General features: G+C 34.5%; 1 protein-coding gene across 1 annotated transcript in view; it reads left to right on the top strand.

The window, feature by feature from the left end:
• The window catches only part of LOC121733638, a 50,097-nt gene that overhangs the window by 8,552 nt on the left and 14,858 nt on the right, over nucleotides 1-26,687 (top strand). The window contains exons 2-3 of the mRNA XM_042123952.1: nucleotides 3,026-3,147; nucleotides 8,026-8,151. Coding sequence (XP_041979886.1) covers nucleotides 3,034-3,147; nucleotides 8,026-8,151 — 240 coding nt within the window. The 5' untranslated portion in view covers nucleotides 3,026-3,033. The remainder of the gene's footprint in view (nucleotides 1-3,025; nucleotides 3,148-8,025; nucleotides 8,152-26,687) is intronic.

Below are 26,687 nucleotides of genomic sequence, written 5' to 3'. Positions count from 1 at the left end.
ATGTAAGTACTTATAAGTACTATTTTTGGGTTGCTGTCTAGCCTAGAACTTAAGACTATGTTTGTACTACCATGTAATGACTGTCACCTGTCTGTATGTATAGTAAAGATTGTATACTAAATATAAATAAATATGTAAGTAAGTAAATAAAATTAAATAAACTTGTTATGCATCCAAGTAATTTTTCATACCGCACGGCAGCGTGTAATTACGATTTCTAAAGCGAATTTCTAGCCGGCGCGTTTCCATTCATATAAGGTGTACTAGTATAAACATTGCGACCGGTTTAGTTATAAATAACCGCAGCCCGCACTGATATTGTGCAGGTTTCAGTTGTATGATCTTTAAAATAAAGGCAAACTTTAAGTTAGTCATTTATTTATATGACAATAAGAAAAGGTCCTAAAATGCAACCCTGAGATACCCCTATACATTTTGTTCCTGGAATTTGTAAAAAATTAAAATAGCAGGAGCATTGACAGTGGTTTGGGTATAAGTATAAGGCTTGTATTACATTAACTAATAAGTCATTAATTAATGAATATGACATAATGAAGAGGTCCCAAAATATAACCTTGAGGAACACCAAAATCAAATTTACCCCAGGTTAGTATTCTTATTATAGCTTGGGTATTTTGTCGGGCCAGTTACAAGGCAGAGAAATTATAAACAAATAAAATAATTACAACTTACAAGGCAAATATTAAAAATAAAAATTATTCATAATATTGAGCTTTCGAGTAGTTGCGTAGGGCGATAACATTTATCTTATCTACTATAAGTACTTGATAAGCCAAAATTATTAACTTGTAAGCTCGTTGAACAGAGATTCGCCTACAACTATAGAGTAAGTACTAACTATCTTTGTTAAATTAGAAAAAAGGTATTAGGTGGTGTATAGATGAGAAAAAGAACTACTAGGTACCTATAACTAAGTCTTAACCTGAACCCTTCTTTGCTAAGGTAAAGGTCAACCTTTGGTTCTCTAAATTAATCAGGTATTTAATACAATGAAGTAAAATTGTAAATTTTTATATTGGTTAATAACAACCAGCATTCGATGATGATCTATCTAGAATGTTCTGACAATATCTAGTATCCAAAACAAGCACTAGGCTATCTATTTACTGTTAATTATCGCAGTTCTCAATAGTGTCAGGTCAAATGGTCATCGATCTAGAATCTGTTTGTTCTCATTGGCTATTTCCACTGCACAAGTAGAACAAAATAATTCATTATTTTTAGAAGGCCAGTATTGGTTATTAAAAAAAAAAAAAAAGTGGTGTATAGATGAGAAAAAGATAAAGTCACAATATACTCCCCTGTGGTACGCCAAATCTGTTTTGATCCGGGAAGACTTGATTTGTGTTTGTGAATTGTGCTACATTTGGTTATTCTTTTAATACAATATGTTTTAATTACCTGTGGTGTAGGTAATCAAAACATATTGTATTAAAAGAATAAGATATATAATATTAAAAGAAACTTCGTCGTAACAACGTCTTAAGCTAAGGACATTAAAAAATATGCGGGTAGTTGATAATAATAATAGAGCTCAAAAACCCCAATTGCAGTTCTATAAACCTTGAATTCTTTCGAGAAACATTGTAGTAGATAATTTTTTATTGCAACAGGTAAAGAGCTGATTAGTTTTAAAATGAAGACAATGGCTAATTGTGGAAATTGAGATTTCCGTTTTTATTAATTTCCTGTAGACCTGCGCAAAGGCACGTAGAATTTAGCCTTAAAATTAGTTAAATACAAATTTTTCACTTACCCGGAATAAAATATATTTTTATGCGAGCAAATGCTTCCGAAGGCGAATTTTTTGCATAATTTACATCATTATTAGAATGTAGCTTAACATCTCATTAAAATTGGTTTAAAAGAAAAACTAAAATACAATAAAGTTACATAATAATTTAGGTACTTCAACATTTAAAACCTTGAACCACAACGGTCAATGCCACGGCACGACCTTAAATTAAAAAAAGTACTTATTTTGACTTTCAGGAAGATATAACACTGACGTATACATAAAGAAATATCAAATAATATATGATAGTAGGTACTGACCATAAAGTTAATATACCTAGCAAAATAGAGAAACAAAGTCCTGAGCAAGCGAGATTTCACTATCAGTAACACTGCGTGGTAAAAAGAGACGTGTGATACATGACAGCAGAACTCTTTTTTTGACGTCCAGTCGGCACTTATCGGCACGTTGACTTTTTGATCTCATAGAAATATGCTTGTGTAAGTGTTAGACGTCATGTATACGTACACATATTTTTAAACACAGATGTAAATCAATTTCGGTTTCGTTTGACAGCTCGAGAATACTCGAGATTGTTGCTCTGTTCCGCTAGGTATAATAACTTTATGGTACTGACGTATATTTTTGTTTGAACAACTGCGGTCTGTGGGTCGAACGTAGAATGTGATCAGTCATAAATTTTATTATTCATGGTTGATTTTTTAAATATTTGTCTGGTAGCTTTCCTACATGCTGGTCTGGTATCATAATATTCATAAGGATCATAAAAATATTTCGCGTTAAGGTGATTTTATTTTGTTTTTTATTCGCTCTTGTTTTAATGAGAAAGCCAGGTAGGTATAGAATTATACCTACTATTATTTCTAGAAATTGCATTAATTTTACTAATTGGATTTGAGTATATTTAAGCATAATTCATAATATTATTATGTTTGAAATTTTATGCTGCTACCCTTTGTTTATTTTTGCTTACAATCCATTTTATTCATATATGACTCACAATTTTGTTAATTTGTCGGTCCAAAGACTGTTAAGGTGAGACCACACTGTCTAGGCGACGTTATCCTGCACTGGAGCGACGCGATGCGACACTTCATATTTCCATGGCATTGATGTTTTGGTTGGATTTCATACAAACAACATTCGCCTGTGACGTGTCGCGACGCTTCGCTGCAGTTTAATTACGCCTAGTGTGGGCTCACCATCTCTATTTTTCGGCTAAATCAACCAACACTGTTTTTTTTTCAGCAACAAGAATGGTGCAGAGGGTGGCGACGGACGAGCGGCCGTTCGAGACGCCGTCGTCCGACGAGAGCGGACTGGGCCGGAGCGACTCGCCCAGCGATGAGTCCGAGCCGGAGGCAGCGTTGGTAAGTGGGAACCATGTTGATTGTATACAGTATAGTGATCTTTATGTTGTTGCAATTAAGGTTCAATTAGAGGTAAAATAACTATGAAAGAGAACACTGTAGTTGATGGTGCAGTTGACGAGACGTAGTATTTCGACGTGGGTAGTTGTGAGTTGTGACAGTAGGCTGGCCCGTAGGAAAAAGGTGCTGCGGCTGCACCATAGCAGCTGTGGTATACCTACATTGAAATCGCCTAACAATTTGTGTGCTAATAACATAATTATATTATATAGAGCTTGGCTAGGGCAGCGGGAGTCTTTTACACGGCAGATATCTTGATTATAGTTTTCGATTGACTAGCGTCTCAACCATCTCGATTAAAAAAAGTGATTATCTATTAAAAAGTTCCATTAAAAAATGACAAAATTGTCAACATAATACATATTTTGCAAAGATTGATGTCGTCCAAAATGGCTTAACAAAATTTAAGTAAAAATGAAACAAACATTCGGATAATAAATGTTTATAATAGATGTAATAGTAAGCAGTGTAGCATTTTATCACATATACACTACAATAACCAAGATCATAAAAATATATAAAGCAGAAAGAAATGATGTGAGTTCTCCGCAACCAGAGACCAGACTCCAGAGCAATGTAAAAAACCTCGAAAATATCGAAAAACCCTAATATGAAGATAAAAATTGCAATAGATTGTTGATGAACTGAAAACATACATTTTATCCTCCAATTATCAAGATCTACAATAAAAGCATTGGATATCCTTTCGCGCTCTCTAACTACAACAGAACAAATAGATGACTAAGTAAGCACTAAAGCTCGAAAATGCAAAAGCGATTCGGTAGCAACAAGAAAGCAAAAGATAACAAGAAACCAAAATCAAGACTAAGAACGATCGCTGAAGCTGTAATCGACGTTGCATTACTAACAATTATTTCCTTGTCATTCGCCGAAGTCTCCCTTACTATTCTACTGTTGCTGCTGTAAAAATGATGCGAAAAATTCAAAAATTGTCAGCAAAAATCCTCATATTTTTGGCCGACTCCCTTGCATGGGCGGCTGTAGTCTTTGGAGCATATTTCTTAATATACTTTTAAAAATGTACTCTGATTTTCTGTTGGTAGCTTTAAGTAATATTAAATAGCAATAACATAGCGTACTTGCCTATGAAGGCAGTATAACCTTACACAAGTACTGAAAACTAAAAAGCTTAAAAACACGAAACTCAAACGATTCAATATCGACAGTTAAGAAGTCTTTAAACAAGCACTTATTGTCAATAATAATTAATTTATAAATAAAGCAATAACATATTATTTAAGGAAAAGTTACATAAAAATATATTGTGGGACAATTAAAAATAACATAACAAAACACAGCTCTTGTAAATGTAAATACATACTTAACATAATACTTTTATAAACAAGGTAACATATAATATTTATGAAACTACGGAATTTTATAAAATCCTTAAACACGTGTGGCCTTCAATCACCAAACTTTTGCAAACTCATTCCAAGAGTAATAAAATATTATTGTATTAGGGTGGGTTGCACCAACTTACTGTACGTTAGCTAACTTTAACCATAACAAATAGTCAAATGAACTGTCAAATATCCCTAGTAAAAGTCCATAATGGACGCCATATTTGACGATAAAGTTATCGTCAAATATGGCGTCCATTATGCTGTAGCTTTAAACTGCCGACTGTCTGTCTCGCTGTATTTCAAGAACGGTGATAAAGAGTTATAATTTTTAAATCCTTTTCAACCAGATTTGTATTTGATATACAGGTTGTAACAAAAATAAGTGATAATACTTTAGGGTGTGTACGTGTTCCTTGTAGAGAGTTCACTGTGAAAGTAGCGGCGCTGAAAGACGAATTCGTACACACCCTAAAGTATTATCACTTATTTTTGTTACACCCTGGATAGGCATTACCTTATAATAATTAGAAGTTAAAAACTATATGACCTTATAATGCAAATTAGCAGAAGCCTAACTGGGCACTGCAAGCTCAACAAACACCTTAACAGAAGAAGGAGGATGAAACACCTATTCACCTTCTCCTCGACTGTCCTGCTCTACTACAGAGCAGGAACAGGCACCTTGGTCGCCACGAATGACAATCCACAGAGGAAATTCGTGGCACCAACCCCAACCATATCGTTAAATTTATGAGCAGTATTGGGTTGGGGTCGGGGATGATACTCTAGTGCGAAGGAGTCACAATAGATCCTTATGGGTCGCAGTGACGTCAGGGAAATTAGAAAATGTGAGGAATCCTCATCTTTAATCCTTACTGAGGATTCAAGCTGCAAGCAACAGAATGCTCTTTTATCTTAATGGATATTGAACGAAAATCGATTAGAAGGTCGCTTCCCGATTTCCCAGTAAAGTGTTGGAGCCAAGTCAATTAATTACTTAATTGATATCGAATATCGAACTTACGACATAATATGAAATACCTACTGTTGCCAGGGCGATACGAGTGAACTTTTCGAGTCTTTTTATAATGTCTAAAGACTGAAAAAAACAAAAGTTTTGAAAATTTTCTAAGAATGTAAACGAGGAAAGAAAACGTATGTTTGGAAAAGAAACGTGTAACTTTAGTGTAAAATAATCAGAAATCTGAAGAAAACAGGTGCTACGCGCAATGTGAAACAAATGATTACTAAATGATTGTATTAAACATTATAAATTATAATATTATTTAATTATTTAAGTTAATTAAACGGACTCTAATTACAGTAATTAACTTAATTTAAATGTCATAATCAATTAATTATGTTGATGTATAAGTATTATTAGAAACCTATTGAAAATACGTTCCTGCATCATCATCATATGAAACAGAAGTTGGTCCTCTTACAGTAAATTTAAATTTAAAATATGTAGATGTAATTAGACAATTTTGTGGGTATTATTTAAACAATTTAGAAATTATATAATTTAAATAATGGATAATTATGTAAATAAGAGTTAGGCACCTACTATAGCAACAGCTTATTCGTTCATATGTTTCATAGACCATAACAAGAATTGCTAATAATATTATTGCACTTTTTTTGTGTTAAGAGCTATGAATGCAATTATGTTTTATAATCACTTGTAACAAGACTGCATTCATAGCTCAACGCCAAATTTTTTTGTGGGTTGATACACAAAATATGCTTAACAGGGACCAAATATGGTTAACAATCTATGTAATATCTATGGACGCTTCACACCACGTCAGTCTGGCCCCGTGCTAAGTACCTGAGGGATTTGTGTTAAACGGAAATATATTTAATCTATACTAATATCTATACTAATAGTATAAAGAGGTAAACTTTGTTTGTTTGTTTGTTTAATTGTAATGAATAGGCTCAAAAACTACTGGACCGATTTTAAAAATTCTTTCACCATTCGAAAGCTACATTATTTACGAGTAACATAGGCTACTTTTTATTTTGTAGAATATAGGGTTCCGTAAGATATTTCAGTTTTTCGGAAACCACTAGAAAATTTACTTATTTTGCGTACGCTGCCTAAACTATAAAAGATAGAACTATACAATATTCTAAGTAAATGTAGGTCTTATAAATATCTATAAAAATGTCTGCGACACAATATACCTATATAATATGTCAAGTGAGGCACAAAAACCATTTTTTTTATTTAAAAATCTTGATTTTTTTTTGGACTTCATTTAAACGCATTTATTTTACTCATGCTAATAATCCTTATCAAAATAAATAATTTCATCACTAAGTACAGTTTATGTAGATTATATTTGCTCTTTGAATGATTAAAATTGGAAATTGGTTTAGAAGTTATGGTGAAATTAAAATATTGCGATTTACGCCCGTTTCGAAGTGGGCGCTACCAATGCCACAGAATAGATAATAGTACAAGTACCAATGCAGGGGTGCGCATTGTACACATTGAAAAGGTCTACAGAAAACTCCGCGATGGTATATCATATTTTTTTATGAAATAAGGGGGCAAACGAGCAAACGGGTCACCTGGTGGAAAGCAACTTCCGTCGCCCATGGACACTCGCAGCATCAGAAGAGCTGCAGGTGCGTTCCCGGCCTTTTAAGAGGGAATAGGGTAATAGGGGAGGGCAGGGATGGGAAGGGAATAGGGGAGGGTAGGGAAGGGAATAGGGTAGGGGATTGGGCCTTCGATAAACTCACTCGGCGAAACACAGCGTAAGCGCTGTTTCACGCCGGTTTTCTGTGAGAATGTGGTATTTCTCCGGTCGAGCCGGCCCATTCGTGCCGAAGCATGGCTCTCCCACGTACAAGTATATCTCTTATGGATATATCCCACAATAACATATTTTTTTGTCATTTACTTTTAACTTCAAATAATGGCTAATTTTCGAAGAGATTTTAACCAATACGGCAATAATCCTTATTCAATTAAATACTTTAAATACATTATTGATTATGTCCCTTTACAGCATAATTATTACGATTTATATTTTCGTAAATATTACAGATTTAAAAATTGCGGGACGTAAGTAGCTTTTGCGGCAGTACCGACCAATGCGAGCCACGGGTAGTAATTATTAATTAATATAAATTATTTAAAATCAACCTACTGAATCGATTTTAAACATTTTTTCAGTTACTTAGGCCATAATTTATTTTATACCCGTGCGAAGCCGGGGCGGGTCGCTAGTACTTTTATAATATTTATATACATAATATATGTAAAATTTATATTATGTGTGATACACATATTTAATACACACCCAGTAACATTGAAAACTTTTTATTCCGTCGGCGGGATTCGAACCTGCGACCCCCGGCTTGAGCTGCCAGTTGCCATACACCATTGAGCCACAGATGTCGTAAATGTTTACTTGTAACTAAATACTTGGTCCAGGTGGTGCCACCAGACGGCGGTTGGGGCTGGGTAGTGGTGGCGGCCTCGTTCATGTGCAACTTCGTTGTCGACGGCATCATCTTCACCGGCGGACTGCTCAGCAAGCCCATACAGGACGAGTTCAATGTGAGTACATAATATAGAGCAGTGTTTCCCAACCTGTGGTCTGCAGACCCGTGGGGGTTCGCGAGTTTATGTCCGTGGCGTCATCTCTGAACCATACATAAAATATGCTAATGTCTCCTAATCGCTATCTTACTTAGCACGGCAAATCCTTGCCTTTTTTTTTTGCTGTTTATTTTATTATAAGAGGTCCGTCATCCGTGGCTGAAAATTTGGTTGGTAGATACTTTGAGTCTTGGAAAAGACATTGTTAGTTCTTATCCCAAAAAATTATACGGTTGTGCGAATAATGAAATTCAGCGCTACAGAGTTGCGGGCAACTTCCAAATTAAGTTTATAATAAAAATATTTAACTTTTAGGCATTAGATCCACACCTATATATAGATATCCTGTAAAGTGTCAGCAACACATGGAAAAAATATCTGAACTCGTCCGTTGAACAGTAAAATCGAATAAACGCGGAGCTTCTCGTAACGTAATACCACAGACAATATACATAGCTTAATAAAATGAATGCAGTCCTTTTATAGTGCGAAGTCAAAGTTTTTTTGCCGAAAATTCCTAACCTAACTCTGAGACTCTATTAGTCTATAGACTAATAGAGTCTCAGACTCTATTAGTCTATAGACTATCTGAGACTCTATTAGTCTATAGACTAATAGAGTCTCAGAGTTAGAGCAAAAATTGTGTATTAATACAAACAATTTATCTCTATTTTTAAATAAAATATCTATTCTGTATGCCATCATTTTTCAAGTAGCAAAAAAGCTATTTCCTTACTTTCTAATATTCTATTTCCTTATTTCCTTACCTTATGATAAAGATGTATATATAAAAAATGTAGATACGGTTCGTGTTACATACGAGTAGTTGTTTCAATTAAAGTAAAAGATAAGAGCGTCTTAAATCTATATACTTTTCTTGATTGGCGCTCTGATTTTCCTTGGAAAATAATTAGACGCACGTTATACGCGGTATTCTAAGCGAACTTGCAAACATTAAACTCGACATTATAAGCTGTGCTACCACACTACTAGTATTTCTTATCATGTCTTAAAATCAAATATTTAAGACGCAATTACCACATCGTAACTGCTTGTAATTAAACTTAATCCAATTGAATTAAACTACGTCTTAACTCTTAAATGAGTTCAATTTGAAATAGAGTTTTGTATATTTCAAAAACAGACGAATGTCTCAAAGAGTTGATATTTTAGCTCTACATTTTTGTACTAGATTTGAGGTAACTTTTGAGGTTTTGTTTTGTTATAAGAGTATTTTGTTAAGGTTATTTTTTCGTTAAGTAAACCCAGATTGAACTGCAGTCAAATCACGCGCTGTCTCGAGCTGTCATTTCTCTATATTTTAGATGATCCCTATTTTTAGCGTCTATCACGTCGTGGTCACCAACCAATGTGAGAATATGCGTTGGGCAGCAAAGGAAGATCTTTCGAACGAGCGAGATGGTATACTTTTCATTACTCGTTCAGGACTCAGGCCGAAGCCCAGATTGATTTCAGATGTAGTATATATATAATATACTAAATCTGAAATCAATTGTGGTTACCGCCACATTTTCGTATTCTGCCATATTACCATGAACTATGACACGAAAATCGTCGAGTTATTTACGTAGCCACGCGGATATCGGAATCTGCGCGTACGCAGTACGCACATGGTGCGCAAAGCACCACACCTCCTTGCGTCATGGCCGAGCCTTCCCCCGCTCTACATATTATATCAAACTTGTTTTGCCAAACCACTGGATACTTTGTAACTTTGGAAGCGTGTAATTTGACATTCCTTAGTTTACGAAGAGATATCCAAAGATTATAAAGTTTATATTTTAACGGACGATAATGAGAAGAACATAATATTATGTATTTCAACTGGATACTTTGTAAGCGAGTAATTGGACATTCCTTATTTAACGTAAAGATGCATAATATCCAGACATGGAAGTTTATATATTATATATTTTAACGGACGTTAATGAGAAGAATATATTAAGTATATGTACTAGAGATGTGCCGATCATGACTTTGGCCGACTAGCCGAATAGCCGATTAGTCGGTTGCAAAGAAGCCGACTAATCGGCCGACTAGTCGGCCAAGCCGATCATGGTTTCGGAAGTTTCCGTACCGCTTTTTACTGCTGTTTTGCGGGTAAGTCGCACACGCCGCCTGCAAACTGTACTAGGTATGCGTACGTTATTTTGTTTCTATGATACAGTGATGATTTTCATTAAATACCTTTTTCATGTACATGAAATCTCGATTTAATAAAACATACTTACTTAATTTGTTGTTAAGATTATATTTACAAAAATAATTTCTTTACTGCAAGTAATTTCAGAAACACTTCATTTAATTTTAAAATGTGTAACACTGATCGAGTGTGATATACTTAAAACACATTATAAATAATAATCAAGGTTTTTCTTTAATGTAATTTCAATAAGAGCAAAAAAAGTAAAAAGCTAAAAAGCCGATTAGTCGGCAATTTTTGCCGACTATTCGCCGACTAGTCGCCGACTACAAAAGTGGCCGGATAGTCGGCTTTACCGACTAGTCGGTGACTAGTCGGCACATCTCTAATATGTACCTATTTGAACTGGATACTTTGTAAGCGAATAATTTGAGATACCTAAGTTAGTGTAGACTGTAAAGATACATAATATCTAAAAATTATAATTTATAGTTAATATTTTAACGAACGTTAATGAGGTGAATATAATATGTATTTCAGCTGCATAGTGCATACTTTGTACAAGCGAGTAATTTCAGCATTCCTTAATTAATAATTAGCATACATATTATCCAAATATTAAGTTTATAATTTAATGGACTTAAATGAAAAGAATATAATATGTAGTACAACTGGATAGTGGATACTTTGTAAGTGAATAGTTTGGAATTATTCCTAACTTAACACTGCAGTACACGCGTGGACTACCATGGTAGACCAGGGTCACTTTTTCAGCGATATTGTTTCAGTAAAGCTCGCTAGAAACTTGCCATTCTAGGTAATCCTCGTTTGATAAATTTGACAAAACCTCAATACCTCCTGTAACCTTATAGTCAATGGAAATTATAGATATTTAGCATCAAAAACGCTGGACTACCATAGTAGTCCGCGCGAGTATTGGTGTACTAAATTCAACCATGTATGTTTTTTAAATTGTTTATTTATAACGTTTTTATTGTTTATAATTGCTATTTTATGCATTCACACTGAAATACATTTATGATAATTTGATTACAAACACTAAAACTTAATTTTTAATAAGAGATAGTGACCTGTACAGATTGACGTCGTAACCATATTATGACTAACCAGAAACAAAGGAAATCTCATCAAATTGCAAAAATATTATCAAAAAAATATTAAAAAATTACATATTTAACTAGTGTTAAGTATTTAATTAATCATTAAATGAACTATTTTGTAGTTTTCACAATGAAAACTTAGCGCCATCAGTGCCGGTTGTCTAATTTCCTCGTCAGGCTTTTGATGCGAATTTTGAAATAGAAAAACTGTGATCTAAGTTGGCTGCTGTAACAAAATAAGCGATCAAGAGTTAATACAAGTGACAAATATTGACCAGTTTTGTAAACACCAGTCTAGGAGTCACACTTGTATGAAAATGAGCTAATCCGGTGAGTTCTGAAGCTTAGGGTCGTTTATTCTTAGAAAAAAATAATCAAAATATAAAAATAATTGAGTTTTCAAACAGAAGAAATATTTTATAAGTATTTTATGTAGTAAAGTTCAGGATTTTTTAAGAATCCAACACGATTTAGCCCCACTGATATGACGTACGGGGCAATTTCAATGCTGCATGTTAGTCCAAATTTGATCGCCAAGAAAGTGGTGATAGATTTATCATTTCTGGTCTTATTCTAACCTGAAAGTAGGATCGAATTTTGAATAACATAAACAAAAGTCTAACTTATTTTAGTTTCACGTAAGAAGGAATACACATGTTTGATGTCACCAGTACGATTTTTGTCACATTTTTATAGAAATTGACAAATTTTGCAGTAATTTAATAATTAATTAAATAGTTTTCGATTACAAAAGTAAGTAAATTAATTATATTTTTGATTTTATTTATCATTTTAATTAATTAATAATTATTATGAATACAATTAAGATTTTTAGATGGCCTACCATGGTAGGCCACGCGAGTACTCGTGTAAAAAAAATGTTAGTGTTAATGTACCAAGAATCTATAAATAGAGATTCAGTACTGATGTATCAATTTTGCTAAAAAATACGCTTAGAATAAAAGGGTTGCATTGTACATAAGAACTAAGAACATAGTACATTATTTATTAATTCAGTTTCTTTCATCATCTGTTAAAATATTCGTATTCGATTACTCAGAACAGTACTAGATTAAATAGCAGCGTTTTACCCTGAAATAAAACGCTTATTAAATACTTACCTTATTTGAAGCATAATAATTGAGATAGGCACTTCCGTTTACGCAGATTTTACCTCCTTTTCTTTCCTGAATGTTGGTAGCTCTGTCAACCTTGGCGCCATCATCGAGCAGGTAGAGGGAGAATTCCCGCTCAACTATAATCATTGAGTCGAAATTACACCAGGCAGAAATAAAAAGTTATGCTTCAAATAAGGTAAGTATTTATTAAGCGTTTTATTTCAGGGTAAAACGCTGCTATTAAACACTTGACCGTTATTTGAAGCATAATAATTGAGACGTGTTTGTTATCGCCTGGTGATGATGGACGCCAATGTGAAAAGAAAATATAACAATATAATAAAAATAGTATTTCCTTTTTGGAATACTTCAAAAACTATATAAATGAATATATAGGTGATGAGTGATAGAATATAAAAGCTTTGATATGGACATAAGTCAACTAAAGGAACAAAAGGATTCCTCGAATCGTTAGAATTAGATGAAAGTACTTGTTTTTGTAATAATTTCTAAATGTATATACCGATTTCCAATAACCACCACAAAAGTATTCATAAATGGATACATTGTCTATCCAACTTTTAGCCACAGCTGAGTGGACGTTACCTGGTGGTGCAGTTGCCTCAGACACGTTAGTCTTGATCCAGCCAGCTATTACAGTTTTAGAGGCGGCAGATGGGTTTTCTCGCAAATTCGTAAATAAATTGGCACATTTAGCTTCGCTAATCGCTACGCCTGCGATGAAGAAAATGATTACAGCATTTAAGCCAGTAAACAGCAAGCAAGGTTGCTTATCACTGGGATTTCTTAAAATCTTCCAGCTAGATTGCCTAGAATCAGAACTGTTCGTTTTAGTCAAATTCTTTAATTTGATTATCACCACTGTAAAAAGTGTAAGAACATGTACACGTCTACCCGACGAAAACAAAAGCAAAATATCTGTATGTCTAGTGACTGCAAATAAATTACTTTCGTCAACAGTATAAGACTTCAAAAAGTTTTGAATTTATGTTGTACAGACTTTTTCAATGCAATAGATTTTAACATGTACCAAAACTCGAGAACTTAAAGGGCCAGAAATCTCTGAATCAGACATGGTAGATACTACCAATTTATATAACAAAATAGTGTTATAAGAGAGCTTAATCTATTGAAAATAGATCTGCTAAAAAATTTTGCAAGGACTGCGCCCGTCGGCTTGTGAGCATCACATCTATGTAACTTATACCAGCAGGGCTAGCATAACAACAGTAGATATGGGAAAGATCAAAGATTTTATCGACAAAATGGCGGATTTCCATTGTAACTGTCACTTTCTCCTGTCTAACTTCACTTTGTCTATTCTTCCGTAGAAAAAAACCGTTTCTATGGTGACCATGCTATGCTTGCAGGATAACCATCTATTCCAGGCACTTTTATAAGTTTTGAAAGTAGAAGGTTGCCATGATGATAACAATCATTTTACATTATCATCTACGAAATTTTGCGGCCGCCCCCACATTTCTATACTTCCAGGGTAATTTCCTGAATTTTTGTAAGAGGGAACCCCGTTGAAATGTCGATTAGGTATTTCTCCAAATCACGAATCGTATACGGTGCTACTATTGCTCTCGACTTGAGATCTGCCCGCCAAAATACTCGTTCCCAGCGTGGAACCACTAGGAGATAATTTTTTTGCGCCTGATTTAGGTGAGCCAGGACTTTGGGTATTAATAATTAAGATGGGGGAAATGCCCAGGCTAGGGGGTACTCCTGAGAAAAGGCATCGTGATTTAAAGCTGCTTGAACGTTCAAGTTTAACGAACGTTCGAGTTACATAATTAGTCACTACATGAGCTTCGACGGAAGCAAATAGATCGGTCGGTCACAGGTACGCCGAATTTTCTAATCTTCTCCGTGCAAGAAGTTAACAGATTTGGGAATGATCCAATAGCTCGAAAATCTGAATAGTTATGTCAATCAGGGCATCTGACCTGGTGCGACCCTCGTCCCGAATATAGGTTATAGCTGTTCGATTGTCGCTCTGCCAAAGAAGTGTCGAGCGAGCGAGAGTCTGGTGCTGACCTCGGAGAAGAAGAGCGCTAGAAGCTCTATCTGATTACAATGCATGAAAATTTATTGTGCTGACCATGTCCCTGTTAAGGAAGGGTGGTCGAGTTAAACACCCCAAGCTAGGTCCGACGCATCTGTTGCCAAGAAGTGCGGCGGTGGACTCCAATGAATAGGAGTTGATAGAACCACCACCGAAGATCGTCGCTAAACGTAACGCGTGTCTCGGTAGAGAGCAGCGATTCAGAAATGCAGACTTTTCCATGTCTATGAGAAGAGACAAGAGAGCTCGGTAATGTAGTCTCTCCTTCGGATATACCAGACCCTTTGTCTGGAGTCAGGATTGATACATTTTGAACATTTTCTCCCCTGGAAGTAGGTTTTCGTTTTGAAACGTTTTCCAACAAACACCTAGAAATACCAGGGTCTTGTTGAGGCGTAAGTATAGACTTCTTTAGTTTCATTTGCTAACCTATATAGTCAAGCAAAATCTGGACATGCTCCTGTAGGATGATTTTATTTTAATGAGCAATAAGATAATCGTCCTAATAACTGCCACCGACTGCCAGGTGAAAATAAACTTGGGACAGGTATATTTTGCAGTGCCAATCATTGGGTTGCAGAAAAACTGTCATTAGTTCAACATTTATGAGCTTGAATGGCTGAGTCAAAACATAATCTAATAGAATGGAAAGATTGAAAATAGGTCGGCAGGACCTGTCGACCTTAGGCACCAGAAACATTGTCGAAATAAAACTTGGCGAGGGGCTGACAACTTCTAATACACCCTGGTGTATCATTTGTCGAATTTGGAGAGACATATCCTCCGACTCTGTGGTCGAAAAATGATTTTGGTTTAATTTTGGAATGAACCGAGGTTTCTCCATGAAGGATATGCGGTACCCTTTTATAATCTTTAATAGAAAACCTAGAGCATCTAGGCGCTGCCAGCGGCGTAAAACTTCAAAGTTTGATCCGCTCTGAATTTTTTATTTTCAGTAGGTACTTACGTTTTTTGGCATTCCCGAGGTCCGAAACAGAAGCGGCACGTTTATGGATACTTCTGCCGTGGAAATTCCCTGTGTTGTCCAATCGAGCTCCTCACGAGTGAAAGGAACTTCGTGCGTTACCAGGCATTGACCGTGGTTCAAAATTATTTCTTTGTTCCTGCGGGGGACGATTGTAAGAACAGCCTTGCGCAGGCTGGTGAGCATGGGAAATGTGCGAGCTAGCACAAAATCCATGAGACATACCCTGCGCGGGTATATAACTCTTAGCCTGCCCCTGCGGGGGGTAGGCTAAGCTCTCGAGTGAAAAGAACTTCGTGCATTGCCAGGCATTGACCGTGGTTCAAAACTATTTCTTTGTCCCTGCGGGGGACAATTGTAAGAACAGCCTTGCTCAGGCTGGTGAGCATGGGAAATGTGTGAGCTAGCACAACATCCATGAGACATACCCTGCGCGGATATATTATAACTCTTAGCCTGTCCCTGCGGGGGGTGGCGAGTCGAACTGTTGCGGCTAGAACAAGCTTGCGCAGCGGCAAAAACATTATTCCGACTATTCGCAACAAAGGTTTGCGAGCTCCCTCAGTCTTTTCGAGTAGTGACACCAGCAACTCGGAATTTATATAAAATGATTGCAAGAACTGAGTCGCGAACGAAATTGATAATTGCATCGCGTCTCATTTGAAAACCTCAGCTATGACCACAAATTAATTGAAGTAAATCTGACGTTGTGATACAATTCTTTAACGGTTTTATTTAAACCTTCAGGGGTCAAGCTTGAAGCGTGTGACCATTATAACAATTTCTTACGAGCAGATTGCAATGCTTCGCGCTGCGCAAGCAATATAATAATGCCGCGTAGGATTTGTCCACGTGAGATTTTTTTTTTTTAATCGAAATATTAAAGCTCATCATTGACCTCTAGATCGACAAACTGGTGTACGATTATAAGATTTTTGAACTAACTAACTGTCACAATAACGAACTTCTGACCATTCGTTAGTATGTTGAATGTATATAATTTTATATAGCCAAAAACCCCGGATAAGTTTTCGGACCGGACGTTTCTTTAAATTTTGTTTTAATTTCAAAAACAAAATTCGGTTGTGAAGAATTGCTATCTGTCGTTTCATTTGCATTTGATTCGCAATACAATTCCCAACTGACATTATCGTCGATGCAACAATCATATGCATGACCTTGAAAAATAGATCGGTTTTCGTAAAAAGAATTAACCCTTTTGTTAAGTTCGTTAACCTCTTGAGTTACTTTAGCTAAAGGGTCGTCACGGCGCCGTCTGTATTTGCCCCCCCCCCCCTTTTTTTGTGGTGGCGGCGCCTCGGTTGAATTAGTAGAAGTCGATGACGAGCTCGAATCACTTGTGGAACTACTACTACTAGATGATTTTTCACGAGAACAAGGTTTTTTTTTTATTAATTGCATTACCGGGTAGTTTCAAATCGTTAGCTGGTGTCACTACCGAATCATTAACAAATTCACATTCGTTACTCATCATTAATAGCTACCTTAACCTAGGAAAGAACACAAACACAAGAACTTAACTAGAAAATTACAAATATTTAAAAATTTAAATGTAGTATTTAAATTTAAATTCATTATTAAAGTAACGATACGAACGATAACATCGTTATTAATATGAAATGCTTGCTTAAGAAAAAAAGGTATAAAACTTACGTGAATTACCACAACACTTGAAAAACGGTAAAACACAACACTGAAATTATTTCACTTTTTACTTAAATTATATAACTAGGAGTTATATAATAATAATAAGGATGTATAATACGTAATCGCTTCTGAGCACGACCGTGCGGTGCGGAAAACAAGACGATTATAGTTGAGCGGGAATTCTCCCTCTACCTGCTCGATGATGGCGCCAAGGTTGACAGAGTTACCAACATTCAGGAAAGAAAAGGAGGTAAAATCTGCGGAAACGGAGGTGCCTATTTCAATTATTATGCTTTAAATAACGGTCAAGTGTTTTATATAAGTAATATGTTTCGGTTGTAATTTTCTGCGATCGAAAATTAATATATGGCGCAGCGCAGACAACAGACTATCGGTGACGCATTTTTAGTCTGTAGAAATAGAACCTATGCAATTAAATGTAGTGACGCACACGTCTGCGTCTGTCGTCTGCGCTGCGCCTAATCGAGATGACAGTTGTTACGCTTTCTTAGCCTCTACATATTCAAGTTCACATTAGCGAATTTTTTGTCTGGCTCACATTTTTCAAATACTATCTGACGGGTGGACTACAAAAAATTGTCATGATCTCCAAGGTTGACATAACTAGGTCGAAATGACAACCGTCAGAGTGTAAATTGACGCTTGATGCAGACGGTCACTGGTCTACATTTCTTTGCTAAAGAAAATAGAAAATATTATGTTTGTCGACTCTACATAATAGTATTAAAGCTGTAAACGTAGTATGTGTTTTCAGCTTTTGATATGAAAACTACACGACGCAAATAATAATATGTATTACCAATAAAGTATAGAGCTTCTTTAAAGTTATATCTTTCTATTAAAAACTTTAGCCATTCCATTCTTAAGCACGGACGTAAAAAAAATACGGACGGATCGCCATTAAGAAATGAGTGAAGCACCCTTAATAAGCCCAGGCGATCATATGTACACATCTTGCACAAACACTCGCACTGTAATAAGCCGATCGTACCGCCATTACGCAATTAGACTGCATCGCGGTGACACATCTTTGTCATTCATAAATAAAAATAAATATGCCATCTTGTGTTGTAAAATGGTGCAAGAACAATACAACCTTACACAAAAAACATCAAGGAATAATATTTCATAGGTAAGATAACATATTTTTAAAGTATTTTGATAAAATAATGTAAATATTAATTCAACTTCAACAGGTCAGTAATGTCCATAACAAAGTGGGGAAATTTTCCCCAAACCGGGGAAAATTTTAAATAATTTTTAAATAATCAAATAATTAATTTTATTGTCTTTTATTAGTGTCATGTAAGTATTTAGCATACTATTGACCAGTAATTAGGCAGGAATACAATAATAGGGGTGTAGACAGTAAACGAAATCTAATACAAATTATTGTTTTTTTGAGAGTTTGTATTATAGAATTACCGAAAATGGACATATTTTACTTAATAACTTTATAATATTTTTTATATTTAAAAAGTGATTTTTTAAATTGAAATAAGAGTGTATTTATTTTTATACATATTTTTAGGTGTAACAAAATACTTATGTACTATCAGAGAAGTTGATTCCTATGCAAATCGGGGTCCTAAGTAGTTTGGTTGCGTTACGTCAAACCCAGCTGACAGATCACAATTAACATTGAATTGACATAAGTATTCGACCAAATAACGTTGGTCTGTCAGTTGCATAGGAATCAACTTCCTTGATGGTACATCTGTAAAATAAATATATTTCCTAAAAATAGTCTACACCCCTATTAATTTCTTAATTTACAAAAGTGGATATAACTGTTGTTTGACGACCTCTGTGGCTCAGTGGGTGGGCTGTCGGTGGCTCAATAGCGTCGCGGGTCGCGAGTTCGAATCCTGCCGACGGAACAAAAAGTTTTCAAAGTTCCTGGGTCATGGGTGTGTATTAAATATGTGTATCATATAATAAAAATCTTAAATATATGTATAGTATAACAGTATTAAATATATTTCCGTTGTCTGGTACCCGTAACACAAGTCCTTCAGGTACTTAGCACGGGGTCAGACTGACGTGGTGTGAAGCGTCCATAGATAAAATTGTTGTCTTAGATTTCCTTCAGTAGTAGGGGAGGGAAGGTGCTATTGGTGTAGTCACCCGAGCGTCATTGAGACCTAGTAGGAATGAAAATATTGAATGGACCTCTAGACCAGGAATAAATTTAACACCATGTTAGGTGATTTGATTTGACGTTAGCGCATGGTAGAACTCTCGATAGCTCTAGCAGGCCGTTAACTGATTTAACAAGCCATTATTTATTTAACATTACTTGATTGTTTGATGAAACGGGTTACGGGACTTAAGTATCTTATATCTTTTCGTATACAAGTTTCTTATATAGGTTTCGGGGGCGATAAATCTGTCTAGCTAGGAATTATTTTTAGAAAATGTCATTTTATTCGTGTTTTATCGAATACCGAGCAAAGCTCGGTCAATAACTAGTAATAATTTTATTATTGTAAATGTTTGTACATAATCATTATTACTAATAATGTTATGTAAATAATATACTTCTCTGTACGTAATATGTGTTTTTTTTCTATCTATAGTGTCATAAAAATAATATTTTCATTACGACATCTTTAACAACCGCTTACATTTCTGAAGCGAAAAAAACATAAAAATATGTTTAAGTATAAAAATACATTTAACTTGTCTGAGTTTACAAAATTTAAAAGTAGGGAAATTTATGATTTATATGGCAACCCTCATATCACGCACACGTCCTACACGGGCGGCCATAACTAGGCTTCACTCGTGATTAGAGAAGGTTACGTCCGTACTTTTTTTACGTCCGTGTTCTTAAGTGTGTTTTTGAAAAAGTTTTATTTTTTGTAAAAGCTTTGGCCATTCCATTTTTAGTGTGTTTTTAAAAAAGTTTAATTTCTTTGTAAATTCAGTATATTACACCACATTATTACAATATTTACGTTACACATTGATTTAAGCTTGTAAATATTTATTGCCTTTAATACTTCCATCGCGAATTCTTGGAAATCTATTATTCTATTGTTGTCGCGGTACCGGTGTCCTTATGGGACTTGTTAGGTTAATTACCACAAAAGAAATGAGTGAGTAAAACTTAGCAAGTAAAACTGGAAGCTAGCTCTTCTAATGGGGGAAAGAGAAAGAAAAACGAACCAATGTTCTTTGGCTGTGCAATGCCGCCGTCTCGCTATTACCATAAAGTTAAGGCCAAGGGCAAAGCCTTGCCAAGCTTTCGCATTCCAGTAAACTCTAGGGGTCCTAGAACGGGTTCAGAGGGAAACAACTATTTTGAAAACCCCTGGAAAGGGTTTCATGGCGTAGACGATCAAAATATTGAAATATAATACTTATAATATATTATATATTTTTTTAAACTGTTTGTTACAAATATTACATTAATTAAACGTAATATATTATGTGATCTAGTCACAAAAAATGTTTTATCCGGAAAATAAGAGCATAATATTACCCTTGATTCGATTAGGCTGAGGCCAGAAGCTCTACCATGAGTTTAAAGCTATAATATTTATCGATTCACGATACCGACTACGTAAATGGCTATTTTAGTTCAGAAAGTAACCGCTAGAGGCGCTGTAAAATTTGCCATGCTCAAAATTTACGTAGTTGGTATCGAGTATCGATAAATACTATAGCTTTTAATGCTCAAAGCCGATTCAATGCGGCGCACCTTTTTGAAGACTCATGCGTGGTGGCATACATTTTCTCGTGACACGTGAGCAGTGTCATACGCCATAGAAGTAGATGACACGGCTACCGTGTCACCCGCCACGTTCAAAAAGGTTTATTGTTTTTCTTGGTTTTTACGTGTTTATTAACTTGATTTAAACTCATGGTAGAGCTACTGTGCAGTACGGGACAAACTGAGAGTCGAAGAATTCGAAGTACGCGAATCGATCCCCTGTTTCTTAGTCGTCTCCGAAATGTGGGACTATTATATTTTTATGGTCCACCTGCAATATTATGTAAATAATGACGCGTGTTCTCGAAATTACAAAGCGGTCTCTGGTTTAGGCAGGTCCACTATTCAAATGATGGAATGGTCTAGAAACATTGACCGCACAAACAAGCGATAATAAAATTAGATAATTTACATTCAAGAGTTTATGTGCTTGTTAAAATTCATGACTAATTTAATTTATATAAGTACAATAAAATAAGAGTACTTATTTTAATACTTTTTGAATTGAAAACTTCTTTACTTACGTTAGGTAATTTTTGAATTATTAAACTGGGAAACCTTTTATTTTTTTTAAGAGCCTTTAATCCTCAACGCACCAATTATTTCTCATTATTTCTCTTGAAGTAATTACAAACGTTAACGTTATACAGGTGTAACAAAACTAAGTAATAATACTTTAGGGTGTGTACGTGTTCCTTTTAGAGAGTTCACTGTGAAAGTAGCAGCGCTGAAAGACTATTTTTTTTAACTTTTGTATGGGGAAACTCGTGACGCTCGGGCCCTTGTCCATACAAAAGTGAAAAAAATTGGTCTTTCAGCGCCGCTACTTTTACAGTGAACACTCTACTAGGAACACGTACACACCCTAAGGTATTATAATTTAGTTTTGTTACACCCTGTATAAAATCCTATAAATTTTATTTTTAACTTCGCTATGTTTGCAAGTTGTCTCATTATTAATATATTAAAATAAAATAAATTATCCTGAGTATGATCATGTTTTGCTCAGGTAGTGCGAGCCCTAAGCCCAGACTTAGTACTCTACCACGGAGTAGGTACCAGACTACCAGTATGTAGCCACACGGGGGCAACGCCCCAGCTCGACCTCGAGACAGCTTTATTACATAGTTATGTGGAAAATTGGTTATTAATACTAATATTTAATCACTTAGAAACAGACGTAAAATTAACTTTATTAATTTGTGTAATACTCCTCTAGGCTGTTAAAAATACTTCTCAAAGTGAGCCTGACAGAAGAGAGACAGAATTATTTTTCTTTAATTATTGTTAAAACTTCACCTAATACATCTACGTCACTACATTATGTTGTCAACTATGTATAACATTTATCACTATTATAAGCTCAATTTAATAATACTAGAGATCGCCCTATGGTCGAAATTCGACCTTAGTTTCAACGACAATAGGACTCTTACCTACTTATATTTTGTAAAAAATATTAATTTTATCATTCTTTTTAACTCTTGTCTCCGGGACTTAGCTGATCTCAGACTGGCCGTATAAGCATTGTATCTTAGATTCAATAAAAAAACTATAATCCATTTTCAATTTGTCAATTTGTTGTCAACAGACTTCAACCATAAATAAAAGAGTATAATTCGTATGTATAGGCTTGCCACTCAAAAATCTGTCATTTCTCATGTGTGTGTGTTGTAGTGTGTGTAATGTTTTATTTGTTTAAAAAATGTATGATAAAAGCATAATTTCAAAATAATATTAGCTCTATGCACTCCTTCACCATATAAACTATAACTGTGCAAAATTTCATGCACCTATGTTTCCCCATTTTTCGTAAAAACGGAGTTTTTCCTTCGCGTATTAATATTATGATATTTACAATTATCAGCACCAAACAGTTCTCTTCATAAAACATTATATCATCATTCATCTATCACGATGTATTATGTAATTTTGGCATCGATTATCCATAATTCATACAAAATGTATTCAAACAAACCTGTAACACCCATCACGTGATAACAAGGTCGATATAATGTCACATACAACCTGTCGGTGATATGCCTCTGTGCGTATGTAGTCTATGGCTGTATGAATAGGGTTATCAACTTGGGACCTCATGTACATTAAATATGTATTAATGATATAGAAGTTAGATTATTATTTTGTTTCCGAATGTACCACGATTATATTATACTAATTTAATTCTGTTCAACATGGAAGCTAAAAAGGATGTAATTAGGGAAACATACTTTGGTCCTACATCAAAAAAAAAAAAGAAATAAATAAGATGGTAAATAAGGAAATTTAAGGAAAAACCGGCCAAGTGCGTGTCGGCAGTCGGGCCGACCGAAATTATAAGGGTTCCTTGTTGACTACGGAAGCCTAATAATCGGCCAAGTGCGAGTCGGACTCGCGCACGTAGGGTTCCGTTCCGTTATAGAGCAAAAATAGACCAAAAATTGTGTTTTTGTATGGGTGCCCCCCTTAATTTTTTATTTTAATATTATAATTAAATATTAAAGTACACATAATATATAACAAACGACTTCGTAAAAAATTCAAGTGCCTATCTGTTGCTATTACTGATATAGAGCAAAAAAAGGCCGACTCCGATTTTGTTGTCTGGGAGTTTAATTATAGACCCCTTGAATATTCATATTTACTAATTTATATATTTATTATATATAATATATATTTATTAATTTTATCTTGTTTTTAGTATTTTTGTTATAGCGGCAACAGAAATACACAATCTGTGAAAATTTCAGAAGTCTAGCTATAGCGGTTCTTGAGATGCAGCCTGGAGACAGACGGACAGACATCGAAGGCTCAGTAATAGGGTCCCGTTTTTACCCTTTGGGTACGGAACCCTAAAAAGGGAGATTTAAAAGTATATTGAACAATAAGAAGTTTGTTTAAGGTTGGGTTGCACCAACTAACTTTAACTATAACTACAGTGCAAAATGTTAAATCTTTGGCTAAAGTCACAGAATATATATTAGTAGTACCAATAAGCTAAAGTTAAATATGTGCCATATTTAATCTCCGCTCATACGTATATCTGAAAATTTACTATGTTTTCCAGTGTTATATTTTTCCTGTCGATTTTTACGGATAACTCAATTTTTTTATACCCTCAATCCCGTTACCTGTAGCTTCAATAAAAAAAAATAACGCAACAGACATCTGTGAATTTCTCCGGTTAAAGGTAAGGTTAAAGTTAAAGCTAAAAGACGCCATATTTAACTATAACCTTAACTTTAACCACGCACATTCGAGTTTTGTTGCTGAGAACTAAATTAATGTGCAGTCAATCAAGATTTAGTTATTCTATTTTATTTGCATTAAATAAAGTAAAAATTGTCAACCCTAGCAAGATGTGGTTCTTATAAGATTAATAGATATATCGTTGCAACGACCTTATGAATATTTGCATTTAAAAGCTCTTAATGTTATAAACTAGCCACTTGTTTTCTACAGATATATTGATAATTTATATGTTGATGTGGTATGTATTATTATTATAATAAAGTAATTACTTAACTAAGAAACAAACATATTTTGCAACGCACTATTGCATTAAAATTTATTATAAGTTAGGTACCTACTTTGTATTCCCGGTCCCAATGGGAAAACTAAAAGATTAAGTACCTATATAGTTTTCGCATATAATACATGGTGATAATGGGTCCAAACTAAAAGATTATATAGTTTTCGCATATAATACATGGTGATAATGGGTCCAAACTAAAAGATTATATAGTTTTCGCATATAATACATGGTGATAATGGGTCCAAACTAAAAGATTATATAGTTTTCGCATATAATACATGGTGATAATGGGTCCAAACTAAAAGATTATATAGTTTTCGCATATAATACATGGTGATAATGGGTCCAAACTAAAAGATTATATAGTTTTCGCATATAATACATGGTGATAATGGGTCCAAACTAAAAGATTATATAGTTTTCGCATATAATACATGGTGATGAAAGTTACTTATATTGTATATTTTTTTGATGTTACAGCTTATGCCTTACTAAACGAAATTAATGAATCAGGATTGTAAAGCGTCACAATCAATTGGCTATGAATACAATATCATAGATTTAAATCTATAGATTACATTACGTGATAGAGTGACAAACTTTTCTAAAGTTTTTCGCGTTAAAAATTCATGAGTAATATATTTTGAAGTTTCAACCCACTAGCACACCCTCACGAATATAAAGTTCCTAGTGAGTGTGTGAGTCAGATCAAATAACCCTAAACTGACGTACTTTATTGCTTCCGGTACATAATATGTATGTTCGCGGTTAGTCTTTTTGCTCAACATCTGCTAACATAACCTTGAATTTGTTACGCCGGTTGCCCACTCGGTAAAAAAGTGTAATGTTAACAATTTAAGAGTTTAGACTTTGGAGTAATTAACAACGAATAATTCACATTCAATTAATCATTAGTTCCGCTTAAAAATTTTGCGTTTTAGATATTATAAGCACGCATAGCATTTTATAATCTACAAAATAACAAGTATCTACCTCGATTTTGGAAGATGATGCGATTTTCGAAGAATAAAATTACAAAATGATATTCTTATAATGTAAAACCAAAGTTACGCGTGCTGATTATCTCATAAAACTCCAAACAGTTTGACACATCAAGAGTATTCGTACATAATATGTAGTAATTTAAAAGTCTTTAGTAATTAAAGATTGAGGTTCTTGGATTTTGTGACTAACATACACAACAAAGAGAAAGCTAAATGTATTTTCATGACTAATATTTTACTGTAGTCTGTAACTCATCTAAATGTATTTGGTACGAGAAGCATCATCAGTGAGCAAACAACTCCTACTGAATCTGATTCATTTAATTCAAGTGCTTCAAGAATGCCCATAATATTATAACTCAATATAGTTATTGTATCAAATGACACATAATACAATGTTGTCTCATAATATGGAAATTAGATATGTTGAATATAAAATTGCGAATGTTATGATATTATCTTGATAATTTAAAGATATAATATGAGCATTTTTTAGTAAAATATTCTGGTTTGCACCAGCTAAATACTAGTAGTAAAAGCGATCGCATTACGAATTTTAATTATAAAACTCATTCGTCTAACTGCCGCACTTCGAGACATTATGATGATTAAACTTCAATTTAATGGAGAGTTGGACAATTATTATGTATGACTATGGGTGACTATAATGGCTTAGCATTTACAACCAACTTACTTTAACTGTAACTTTAACTATAACTTTAACTACAATGCAAAATGTCAAATCTTTGGTTAAAAGTTAAAAATTGACGCCATCAAGATGCCATATTTAACCATAACCATAGAGCTCGACAAGGCTTTAAATGCACTGTCATCATACAAAAACGCCATTTTTGACAGTTCTCCTTTACCAGCAGCGCCCACGTAGTAGCCTTATAAAGCCTTGTTGGACCAGCAACGTCTTCTGTCAAATTCTGTGGTCAAAGTTAAGGTTAAAGTTAAACTAGCCTTAACTATAACCATAACTTTAACTTTAACCACGCCTCTGGTGCCACCCAACTTAAGTAATTAGTGTTTGTCTCGTACGGCAGTTAGTTGACGGAAACAGCC

Source organism: Aricia agestis, chromosome 14 (genome assembly GCF_905147365.1).
Source record: "Aricia agestis chromosome 14, ilAriAges1.1, whole genome shotgun sequence".
Lineage (NCBI taxonomy): Eukaryota > Metazoa > Arthropoda > Insecta > Lepidoptera > Lycaenidae > Aricia > Aricia agestis.
The sequence above is the reverse complement of the archived record's forward strand: the minus strand, read 5'-3'. Positions and strand labels throughout refer to the sequence as shown.